Here is a 12,733-nt window from a genome sequence, read left to right as displayed (position 1 = left end):
ACCCTCGTTCGAGAAAAGTATAGATCATATCGTAATGCCATGATTAAGTTTTGATAATTTGCATATTTAGATTCGTTTCTCTTTTAAATTATGTCCACAAAAACTAAATCATCTTCCACAAAAATTCATGAAGAACATCATGAAGCCGTTCAAAAAGAATAAGTACAACTGATTTTATAATAGTTATCACTTATTTGTAATTCCTTTTGGCATTGGATCCTATCTAGATCTATTTTGTGGGGATCATATGAATCCCACATTTTAATAATTCATCGTATATCGTGTGATTAGAAATGATTTAACTTTTTTTATTTAAAATTAAACACAAATAATATATTGCGAAAATTGGCTGCACGATGTACGATGAATGACTAGGATGTGGGGAACTCTAAGATCCCCCACAAAGTGCATCCGAAGAGGATCCTCTTCCATTCCTTTTAACTCTCAAGCATGTGATCTATCCCTAAAACCCTCATCTGCCGACTCTAGCACTTGGCCGTGGGATCACGCTAATCTCTCTTGGTCTCTTCTTTTTATTTTTTTTCGTGTTTCTTTTCTACTTGTAGTCACTCTTTCGCTATGGTGGTAAGAGTTTTTTGTGATTTGGATGCTCTCGCTTTTGCGAGGAGAGCCTTTGTGATGACTATGCCTACCGATCAAACTTGGATCTTTAAGCAACACTATTGTTCATAGTTAAGGTTGGTTTTTGTTTTTTTTTGTTTTTGGCTTGTATGCGTGACAAGGGACCATGAGAAGGAAGCTCGATATTTGTTGGAGGTGGTGTAATCCTTTCCTCGCAATGTTGTCATGGTGATTTTACTACTCACAAAATTGTTTTCATTTTCATTGGTTAGATATGGGTCTCCGTGGTGGTTGGAGAATAGTATTGTAATTTATGATGAGTTTATCATTGTAAATTTGTGTGGTGTTTTTTTTGGCGTGCGTGACACCTTAGTTACGTTCGACATGCCTACCCTGTCACATCCCGGCCCGGGGCGGATCACTTCTCGGGCCCGCTCCACTACCGTAGCACGATATTGTCCGCTTTGGGCTTACCATTCCCTCACGGTTTTTGTTTTTGGGAACTCACGAGCAACTTCCCAGTGGGTCACCCATCATGGGATTGCTCTAGCCCTCTTCTCGCTTAACTTCGGAGTTCCTACAGAACCCAAAGCCAGTGAGCTCCCAAAAGGCCTCGTGCTAGGTAAGGATGGGAATATACATTTAAGGATCACTTCCCTAGGCGATGTGGGATGTCACAATCCACCCCCCTTAGGGGCCCGACGTCCTCGTCGGCACATACATGACCAGGGTTAGGCTCTGATACCAAATTGTCACATCCCGGCTCGGGTGGCACCACTTCCCGGGCCCGCTCCACCACCGTAGCACGATATTGTCCGCTTTGGGCCCCGACCACGCCCTCACGGTTTTGTTTTTGGGAACTCACACGAGAACTTCCCGATGGGTCACCCATCCTGGGAGTGCTCTCGCGCGCTACTCGCTTAACTTCGGAGTTCCCATGGAACCCGAAGCCAGTGAGCTCCCAAAAGGCCTCGTGCTAGGTAAGGATGGGAATATACATTTAAGGATCACTTTCCTAGGCGATGTGGGATGTCACATACCCCATGTAGTTCTTATGGTTTATTAATAAAGTCCTTATTACCTATAAAAATAAAAACATTCATGAAAATGGATTGGGTTAAGTTTATTTTAACAAAAAATCATGCTATAACTTTATTTAATGAAAAATAATTAAATATTATTTTAACAAAAAATCATGCTATAACTTTATTTAATGACACAATTTCAATAATAAAAAAAAAACAAAAACCTGATGCGCAGGATCTTTGCGTCCATCACAGACACTGTTTATGAAATCGAACACTATTTATGAAATTGAACACTATTAATAAAATTGCACTATTTATGAAATTGAACGGTACTACATTATTTATCGATCAAATTTCATAAATAGTGCCTAATTCTTGGTTAACCTTCATAAATAATGTCTTGTTCTTGGTCATGTTTCACAAATACTGTCTAGTTATTGGGTCTAATTTCATAAATAATGTATAGTAGTTGGTACAGTTTCATTAATAATGTCTCTTTCTTGGTTCGGGTTCATAAATAGTGTCTAGTTATTGGTTCACTTTCATACATAGTGTCTAGTTCTTGGTCATGTTTCATAAATATTGTCTAGTTCTTAGTCCAGTTTCATAAATAGTGCCTAATTCTTGTTTTAGTTTCATAATGTTTACTTATTGGTCCAATTTCATAAATAGTGTCTACTTATTGGTTTAATTTCATGAATAATGTCTACTTATTGGTCAAGTTTTATAAGTAGTGTTTAATTCTTGGTTCAGTTTCATAAGGTTTGAAACTTATACCCTTTTTGGTCATGTAAAAGCACCCATTGCGCTGAAAACGGTGAACCCATAAGTGATCATTTGATCAAAACCTTGAGAAGATTACTTTATCAGTAATTATATTTAAAAAGCTGTTTTCAATTACCAAATCAAAATTTCCTTACATTTTCTATATACCTACAATAATAAATGTAGCTCTCCATCCAATTTCTTAAGCTTGGTTGTCATCTTGGAGAAATTTTTCCTTGTGCCCGTAACACAAGTGGTACACTACGTGTTATTATGTAAGCGGTGGGAAATTTAATTTTTTATGTCATTAATTTTTTAACACAAGAATCTTACAACTTGTATTGAAACACGTGGAGTACCACCCTGCTTTCTTGGTACATTGAAAAATAACTCATCATCTTGACTACTATTGAAAAACAACGCCACAAATACAAAAATGGGGAATATAATTCAATTTGAAGTCTTTTTCTTATGGAAAAATTAAGTTCTCATCCCTATTTTTCCTATTCCATTGATTAAAACCTTAATCTTTTCCAATTTTTGATCAAGGTCCTTAGATTTTAATAAACGTCATTAATTATTTCAAATTTTTATCATACATTTTTATTTTTAATTTGTTCCAATTTTCTTTTCAGTTTTAATTTGTACCCATATATTAATTCTTTTTTGTGCCCATATTTTTTAATTTATTTGTACCGATTTTTAATTTTGCTAAATGTACCCGTGCTAATTATATGTATTTATTTTATATTTTAAAATATATCAATAGTTATTTTTTAAAATATGTTAATAATTAGGGAGCTTTATATATAGAGACAAAAACTTTCACTATATTTCAAATAACTCAACTAGTTTTAAAACATGTTAAGTAGAGACAAAAACATTAAAAATAACTAAAGTTTAGCTCAAAAACATGGAAACAATGTTTTAAAACATCAATCATACCCTAAGACTTTAAGGCTATTAATAAAAATCAATCCTCACAACTCAAACAAAATTAACATGTGTCATAAGCTCAATCTATCATTGACTATTTTTGCAGAATCAGTTTTGAAACTATATGTAGAATTAGTTTGTATAATTTATTACTAGAATCAATTCAACTCGTCGTCGACCATTTTTACAGAATCGATTTAATCTGTCATCGACCATTTTTGCAAAATTAGTTCAACCAGTCATTGACCGTTTTTGCATAATCAGTTTAATCCGTCTTCAACCATTTTTGCAGAATTAATTCAACCCGCCTTCGACCATTTTTGCATAATCACTTCAACCCATTTTGGACTATTTTTGCAGAATCAGTTCAACCCATCCTCGACCATTTTTGCAGAATCACTTTAACCCGTCCTCGATTATTTTTACAGAATCAGTTTAACTCGTTCGACCATTTTTTTTTGCAGAATCAGTTGAACCCTTATTCGGTCATTTTTTTTTTTGCAGAATTAGTTGAACCCGTTTGACCTTTTTTTGTATAATCAGTTCAACCAGTCTTCGACCATTTTATGTAGAATCAGCTCAACTCATCTTTGACTATTTTTGCAGAATCAGTTTTAAATTCATGTAGAATTAGTTTTGTATACTTTTTAGTAGAATCTTTTTTTTGTATAGTTTTAGTATAATTAGTTTGTATATTTTCAATAAAACTGCATACATGCCATTAGCCTAACCTGTTATTGACTATTTTTGCAAAATTAGTTTCAAATATATGTTAAATCAGTTTTGTATAATTTTTAAGTATAACCAATTTTGTATATTTTTTGTAAACAAGTTTGACAACTGGCCTTCCACTTAACATCCAGTAATGTTATTCTTACCATGTTTTTATACCACATTTATATATCACCTTATGTGATATCTGATGTAGATAGTCACATCATTTAAATTATTCAGAATTTAATTTAAATTAAAAACATTTAATAAGCTAATAATTAAAAAAGAAGAAGCTAGAATTAAATGTTCTTATCATGTTTTTATACCACATTTATATATTACTTTATGTAGTATCTGATGTGGATAGTCACATCATTTAAATTATTCAAAATTTAATTTAAATTAAAAACATTTAATAAACTAGTAATTAAAAAAAAAGCTAGAATTAAATGATGATTGTGGTATAGAGTTTTCTCCTTCCTTCTTGCTTCTTCTCCCGTTTCTTTTTCCATGCCAGTTCTTTCGCGCCATTTTGTAGGTAAAATATTCCAAACTGAACGTGTATTAGGCTTGTAATTGGAATGTTGAATACATGAGTTTATTGCATTGTGATGTGCCTCTGAACTCTAATTTGAATGTTGAACTAGCAATGATCATTGGTTGTCCTTTGTGTTGCAGTTCATTCCGCTGCCTTCAGTTGCTGGTTTCTATTTGGCACGATTTTTCACAAAGAAGTGTTTCATCATACTTTGCTTTTGTTGTTCTTGGAAGCTTGATGATGACATGGTTTGTAATACAAGTGGGGTACTAAAGTACAAGAGAGAGTGGTAGTGTACACTAACGTAAAAAATACTAGGGTGAAAAAAAATGGCGTGAAAGAACTGGTGTGGAAGTAGAAACGGGAGAAGAAACAGGATTGGACGAGAAAGGAAGGAGAAGACTCCTCGTATGCTATAATCACTATTTAATTCCAGTTTTTTTTTTAATTATTGGTTTATTAAATATTTTTAATTTAATTAAATTATAATTAGTTTAAATGATGTGACTATTCATATCAGTGCTACATAAAATGGTGTTGTACAAAAACATGATAAAAATAACATTACTGGTTAACCTCACTTAACAAATCCAACTCTTTTTTCATTTGAAATCCAACTCTTTTTTTCATTTGAAATCCAACTATGTTCCATCAAAATAAAAATAAATAAAAAATCGAACACATACGATCCTTCATCAAAATTGTTTTTCTCCAAGCATGGTTCGCTTCCCTCATCTCTACTAGGACTGAGCATTGGGTGGGTTGGCCTGTTTAAAAGCAACCCGTAAGCCGATAAATTATGCTCGAGTCATCATCATTCGACCAATCCATCACCGAGTGAACAATTTGTTACTTCGACTCACCCAGCACAATTAGTTTTCGGTTTGGGTGGGCAGGTTAAAGAGGTATCTGCGTTTGAAAATTTTGAATTTTGAAGAGCAATGATTGAAGGATTGACACCAATTAGGGAGATGAAAAATGTGAATGGCTGCTTACTTTTAGGAATATGAGTGATTCCACGTGGTAAGCATGAAAGTAAAGTGCAGCCTGCCTGGAGGGGTAATTTCGTTAGTTGAAATAATATTCATGATGTCATCAAATATGTGTCAAAAAAGTTGTCTCTCTTTGAAAATTACAAAGTGTTATCTTAATTTAAAATTAACAGGAAACCTTTAAGAGAGGAGATTTTTATTTAAAAAAAAAAAGGAAATTTTTTTAACCGTTAGATTAGGTTTTAATGAAATTCTGTGTCATATTATTTAATCTCAACCATATAATTTCATTAAAGTCAAATCTAATGATCAAGAGGAAATAAGAATCTCTTTCCTTAAAGGGCCTGAAACTAACATATGGGCACACACAAAGTGTGTGAAATTTTTTATTATTTTTATTTTTAAAATAGAAGGAGAGAGGAAGGGAGAGATAAAGAATGTGGGAGTGAGAAATTTTTATTTTTTTATTTTTTATAATTAGAGATATATTAGGATCAGGTAAGACTTAAAAAAAACGTAAAATTTAGATGTGTGAAATTACATTTCTGTTCCATATTTCTTATTCATGTTCTGCTTTAATTAGAATGTTAAACTAATAATTTCATAGAATTTTGATTGAAAAATAATGTTTTATTAATTAGTAGAAATTAAGTATTAAAAGTATATTTTACGTGTAATTTTTCCTAATAAATCCTCAAAGAAAAATAAAAATCGCTCTCCAAATAGAATACGTGTCCCCTGCACACATTAATCCACCTTTTTTTTTTCATATCCAATAGGATTGTAGAACCAAGAATGAATGAATACCCAAATTCCTGTTTATTTGGACCGATTCAATCCCCTATGGTAACCAAAAAAAGAAATATAAAATTAGAAAAAAACAGCAACTTTTGTGATATCATCGACAAACAGACCAACACACCCAGAGAGAAATAAAAAGGGAAGAAATCCTCCCTTTCTTTCCTTAATCTGCCAGCTTCCCTTTCGGTGCAAGGCTTTCAGAAATCTGTATTATATATTATGCATCCGGGAGTGTGCTGGCAGGTTGAATTTTACTGTACATAAATTTTCAATTTTTTTTCTCAAATTTCAGATTAAACTGTAGAATTAGCCCTTTAGGATCGAAATACCAATCGAAACAGAAAAACCCAGCTCGTAATCTTTGGTTTGGACAAGGAAAATTAGAAAAATCAGTGTGGGAGGATCAAAGTTTGGAGCTTTCTGGGAGGAAATTGGGTTTTTTGTGGTGTTTGTTTGATGGGTTTATTGATTGATTCAAAAGGGGAAGGGGGCGGCGGAGGAAGTGGAAGAAACGGCGGTTCATGGGGCGGCCGGCATAGTTTGATAAGGCGGAAACAGGTGGATTCTGTTCATGTGAAGTCAGGGGGTCATCAATTGGCCAAGGAGTTGACTGTTCCCCATCTTGTTGCAATTGGTAAAAGCTTGTTGCTTTTCCCCTCTTATTTTTTTCAATCATATATTTTGATATCTGGTTTGTAATTTTAGATAAGATGATGATGCTGATGGAATATTTGGTTGTCTGCTATATTCATGTAATTTTGTCTGAATTTTCATCTTGCAGTTATATATTTTCGTCTCAACTTTATGACTTTTTATCTACATAGGGCATGTTTGAGATTGCTTTTGTAGGAAATACTTCTGGTCTTAATTGCCTCTGCTAGAAGTATTATTTCATATGAACTTGTAGAAATTTTTATTAAAAATACAAGTGCTTCATGGAAAAGCAGTTTTAGGACCTAGAAGTGCTTTATGTGCTTCTTGCTAGAAGCAGTTCAAGTGTTTTCCAAAATTAATTTGCATTTTAACTAAGGTTTGGTTCCAAAATCATTTTATTTAAAAGCGCTTTTAGTCGTTTAAAAGCACTTGTGAGCCCAACATGAACTGCTTCATAAAGCACTTTTAGGACCTAGAAGAGCTTTTAATTTTTTAATTTTAATTTTTATCAATTATAGTAAAAAACGCTTTTGGTTGTTAGAATACACATTTAGCCAATTCATAAGCATTTCTAATCAGTCATATAATCTGTTGAGATTTTATCTTCGTGTGTTCGGTGCCTCACTTTAAATTTCAGGTTTATGGTATGAAGATTCTCCTTGTAGCTGTGCACCCGTTATTGAAGAATTACTTACTACTAACCCTTTGCATAATAATATTGTCGATTAATATTCTTACTAGTTTCTACCTGATGGTTTCTTATTTTCTACATACAGCACATTTCGGTACTGAAATAATGAAACAGGCTACTTCTGTTTTTTTTTTTATCATGAATTATTTTGTCTTTCTCATATAATTAACCGTAGGTTATCATGCACTTTGATTAGGGGTTGGCTCAACGATTGGAGCAGGAGTCTATATTCTTGTTGGAACAGTTGCTAGAGAGCATTCTGGACCAGCACTAGCAATTTCCTTTCTAATAGCTGGAATTGCGGCAGCCCTTTCTGCATTTTGTTATGCTGAACTTGCAAGTCGGTGCCCTTCTGCAGGGAGTGCCTATCACTATACATATATATGCATTGGAGAAGGGTAATTTCTCATTCCTTCTTTGTCATTAAAGTGTTGAGCATAGCAATTGGAAAAGAAAAGGGAGAGTTACGTTATCATGCTTATTCAACAATACATGCTTGCACAGTTGTACCAAACTAATTACATTGAAAATTTTCTTGTACGTCAGTTAGTGATATTAAAACTATCATTGTTTGCAGTGTCGCTTGGTTAGTTGGTTGGGCTTTGATTCTAGAATATACAATCGGTGGCTCAGCTGTTGCTCGGGGCATATCACCTAATTTGGTACAGTTTTTAAAAATATCTACTTATGTATTCTGCAAGAAAGATTATAATGTCCGCTCAAATAAAAAAAGATCTTCCTGCATACTCTGACAATCTCTTAAGAGAAGTTGGGACATCTATCCTTAAATGGGTTTGTTTTTCTTTCTGAAGGCATTGCTTTTTGGAGGAGAGGACAGTCTGCCTGCTATTATAGCCCGGCAGCATATTCCTGCACTTGGTCTTGTGGTTGACCCATGTGCAGCAATTCTAGTATTTATTGTTACAGGGCTCTTGTGTGTGGGAATCAAGGAGGTATGCATATATCTTGTTTGTTTTCTTTTGTGTATCAGATCAATCCTTAAACTTGGCAAACGTAATTATTTCTTCTGTTTCATTAATATTCTCTCTTTTTTTTTCTTTAATGGAACACTCCATTTATGCAGAGTACAGTAGCACAAGGCATTGTGACAATAGCGAATGTATGTGCAATGATATTTGTTGTAGTAGCTGGTACTTATTTGGGTTTCAAGTCTGGCTGGACTGGATATGAACTTCCTACTGGGTATTTTTCATCCCTATTCCTATATCAACTCATGTAGTTTTCAAAAATAAATTTTGAGTTTCCTTCCAATTTATTCATGTAAAAGGTACTTTCCTTTTGGGGTGAATGGTATGCTTGCTGGGTCTGCAACTGTCTTCTTTGCATACATTGGTTTTGATTCAGTTGCCAGCACTGCTGAAGAGGTAAACAGGTTCTTGTTATGTCATCCGAAATATCAATCTTATAAGTTTTGTGGAAATGTTTTAACTTGTGTAGAATCTGAATTATGCCTTCATGTTTTTCAAAAGGTGAAGAATCCTCAACGAGATTTGCCACTTGGTATTGGTGCTGCACTATCTATTTGCTGTGCGTTGTACATGTTGGTTTCGATGGTCATAGTTGGTTTAGTGCCTTATTATGCAATGGATCCTGATACACCAATTTCCAGTGCATTTGCTAGTCATGGGATGCAATGGGCAGCGTAAGTGAATAAATATTGTGGGGATTGCCTTTTCGTCTTTGGGCAACTAAGTTAAATTTCCTGCTTATGTTTTGAAGGTATGTGATAACTGTTGGAGCTGTTACTGCTCTCTGCTCAACATTGATGGGCTCTATTCTTCCTCAGGTATTATTTGATCTTTTTTAATATTCCATTTATCTCCTACTTTTCGAGATGCATCGTGTATTGTCTCAGGCTGTGTCAGCTTGTTTATTGTCCATGAATCCCCCACACACCTGTACTGTAACACTGATTAAGATATTTTCTTGTGTTTCTTAGCCACGAATCCTGATGGCCATGTCTAGAGATGGATTGCTGCCACCATTTTTTGCAGATATTAGTAAAAAAACTCAGGTTCCTGTCAAGAGTACAATAGCAACTGGGATTTGTTGTGCAGTCTTGGCCTTCTTCATGGATGTTTCACAGTTGGCAGGAATGGTAAGTTGACCTTCACGGAAAGGTCTGGCTTTGTTGTTGATAAGTTGTATAACTTATTTACTCTTTGTTATGCTAAAGGACATGCGAGTATTCTTACTGTAATGCTATAATTGTGGTTTACCAGACATTCGCTTTATAAGGGGGATTCCCACTGCATGTGAACTAGCCTTGAAGTTTTTTCTTTTATTTTCACAATAATTGATCCTTGATAATATTTATATCCTCTAACAAATTCTGATACCGTTGAGGATTTTATTTTGTGGTTCATGATAATGACTCAAGGAATTCAACTTAAGATGGAAATCCATGTGTTTAACCCTTATTTAAGTTGACATCGACCTTTTTCTGTGATAGTGAATGTAAATGTGGAGACTGACTTAGATAGTACCTATGTTGTGCAGGTTAGTGTGGGTACACTTGTTGCATTCACTATGGTAGCAATATCTGTACTGATAGTCAGATATGTTCCGCCAGATGAGTTGCCTATGCCTTCATCTCTTCGGGAGTCAATAGATTCAGTGTGGTTACGACATGGAAGGAATTCTCAAGAGATCAATGTTGAAGATCCTAAGACTAGTGTTACCAAACCTCTACTCGAGGAAGTGAATATCACGGTTGAACTTCCTCTGATAAAAAAGCAACTGCCTCTTATTAACTGTAAGTTCCTTATAGTCTTGTATTCTCACTTCATTATATATAGCTACTGCAACAGTAGAAGGGTCATACAGAACCACACGAGCACACACACATACACCTAAATGTCCTATTATCGTAGTTATGTTGCCATAATCGAGAAACAACCTTATAAATAGTCTACATTCTCAGTCGGGCAAGAGAATATTTCCTTGTATCTATGCATGTCTATAAAGTATGTATGACAATGGGATATATGTGTCTTTATATTTGTGTCAGAAACAACCTTATATTCTGAATAGTTTCTGCTCTACTTTTCTGTTATGTGGCTGATTCTGAAATATGTATTTGCTGTGTTAATTATTACAGACACACTAAGTGAAGCTAAAAGGCGTAAAATTGCTGGCTGGACCATAATGTTCACATGTGTTGGCGTGCTTCTCCTGACATATTCAGCTTCAGATTTGGCCATTCCCAGGTGGGTGAATTTCAGTCCTAGACTTAATTCTGAGAATGATATTTTTTTCTGGCTGCATTTGATTCATTTTTATCCGCAAAAACAAATTCTAGATTCTAAAATTGATATGCCAAGATTTATGGTTTTGGTTATGATTTTTTTATTTATGTCAATATGCTTTATGTTTTACCTTCTCTTGGTATATAGTTTAATTCTCTATTCATTAATTCAACAAAAATATTCTTGGTTTCAATTTCAGCTTTCTTCGCTATACATTTTGTGGAGGTGGCGGTATTCTTCTTTTGTTAGGTCTGATTGTACTCACATGTATTGATCAAGATGATGCACGACACACCTTTGGGCACACAGGAGGTATGCTCACTATTTTACAAATATCACTGAAAAGGCTTCAGGGGATGCAACCTTGTCCGCAAGCTGTAAATAGTGAACTTGTAAAGTGTATATTACTAGTACACACAAACACATACGTATAGATATCAGCTGTAGTCGATGTGGTCAGCTTTTCCTCGAAAGAGTAGCTCATGAGGCTGGTTCTCTAATTTGGTTACTGTAGGCTTAGCGAGCTAATAATTAAAACGTTCAACAATATCTTCATCTCGTGTTTAGTTGCGTTGGATTAAATGGTTAGGTTATTGTTCATTGAGGAAAGTACTATTTGACTATTTAATAACAATGATTTATTGGTTTCCTTTCAGGTTTCTTATGCCCATTTGTCCCATTGCTACCTATCATCTGTATTCTCATCAACGTCTACCTACTGATAAATCTTGGGTAACTATCCAATTAAATAGTCCGTTCCATTTTAGTGTTAATTACGTTGTCCTTTTCGCTTCTCATAGCTTTTCACATTTAAAAAAAAAAAATTATTTTTGTACTTTTTGTATCAAAGGGAAATCCTACATACCAGAAATGGTTCTTGTACGCTGGTCGCATAATATTATCAGAATTGAGATAATTCGTATTGTGTGTTCACCGGGAAAGCACTTTCAATATTATCAGAATTGATTTCTGCTGAATGCACTGTGGCTAATCCGTCGTCTGTAAATATTCTTTCCTTTAAAATTGTTGGTATATTGTTTTGTTTTCAGAGCGGACACCTGGGCGCGTGTTGCTGTATGGCTGCTAATAGGAGTGGTGGTTTACGTATTTTATGGCCGATCACACAGCTCATTGGAGGATGCAGTTTACGTGCCAGTAGCTCACGCTGATGAGATCTTTCGGAGCTCAGAAACTTATGTAGCGTAAGTTTGTACAGGAAATGCAACTTGTACAGGAAATGCAAGAACGAACTTGGTCCATTATATCGTGTACTATGTCATCTGGCGATCGTGAAGTGTCCTACTGCGTGCTTTTGACTCCGATTATGTATTGTTGGTAATCTTGTTATAGCAAGGACTGAAATCAGTCCATTGTATGATAGCTTATTGTCTTCTTGATGCTGGACGTGTTCGTGCAATGTAAATAATGTGCAATAATGAAAGTTTCCACTCTCCTTCCTTAGGACACAGGCTCGAATACATTACCTCTTCTCTCTGTTCTCGATTCGAGCAAGTTTTCGATACAAATTCAACCCAACCGAAAGAGAGTACCAGAAATCGCAGAGGCGTATTTCACATGACATGGTGCTACAACCACTGTGGCTTAGAAGGCTCGACGTTTACCGCACACATCCATCCATCGTTTTTCTTATGCATGGAGATTAAGCCAATGCTACCCCTACCAATGTTGCTAAACGGTTACCTAGGTACAGTTAACCGTTAATAAACGGTTATGGGTATGAGTATATCTATTTATACAATTAT

General features: G+C 34.8%; 1 protein-coding gene across 1 annotated transcript; it reads left to right on the top strand.

Moving 5' to 3' along the window:
- Positions 1-6,426: 6,426 nt before the first annotated feature.
- LOC137744227 (cationic amino acid transporter 2, vacuolar-like) lies at positions 6,427-12,431 on the top strand. Its single transcript, XM_068484087.1, has 14 exons — positions 6,427-6,990; positions 7,898-8,099; positions 8,279-8,363; positions 8,514-8,654; positions 8,786-8,904; positions 8,990-9,086; positions 9,192-9,364; positions 9,442-9,508; positions 9,662-9,820; positions 10,222-10,477; positions 10,823-10,931; positions 11,170-11,282; positions 11,627-11,702; positions 12,020-12,431. Exons 1-14 carry the CDS (start codon positions 6,813-6,815, stop codon positions 12,174-12,176), a joined length of 1,932 nt encoding a protein of 643 aa, XP_068340188.1. The 5' UTR covers positions 6,427-6,812; the 3' UTR covers positions 12,177-12,431.
- The last annotated feature ends 302 nt before the right edge of the window (positions 12,432-12,733 follow it).

The sequence above is a fragment of the Pyrus communis genome, chromosome 9, assembly GCF_963583255.1.
Source record: "Pyrus communis chromosome 9, drPyrComm1.1, whole genome shotgun sequence".
Lineage (NCBI taxonomy): Eukaryota > Viridiplantae > Streptophyta > Magnoliopsida > Rosales > Rosaceae > Pyrus > Pyrus communis.
The sequence above is the reverse complement of the archived record's forward strand: the minus strand, read 5'-3'. Positions and strand labels throughout refer to the sequence as shown.

Excerpts from the sequence above, each read along its gene's own strand:
- LOC137744227 (XM_068484087.1), top strand. The coding sequence starts at position 6,813 with ATGGGTTTATTGATTGATTCAAAAGGGGAAGGGGGCGGCGGAGGAAGT. Across the intron at positions 8,364-8,513 it reads GGGGCATATCACCTAATTTG|GCATTGCTTTTTGGAGGAGA; the intron begins GTACAGTTTTTA and ends TTCTTTCTGAAG. Across the intron at positions 10,932-11,169 it reads TCAGATTTGGCCATTCCCAG|CTTTCTTCGCTATACATTTT; the intron begins GTGGGTGAATTT and ends TTTCAATTTCAG.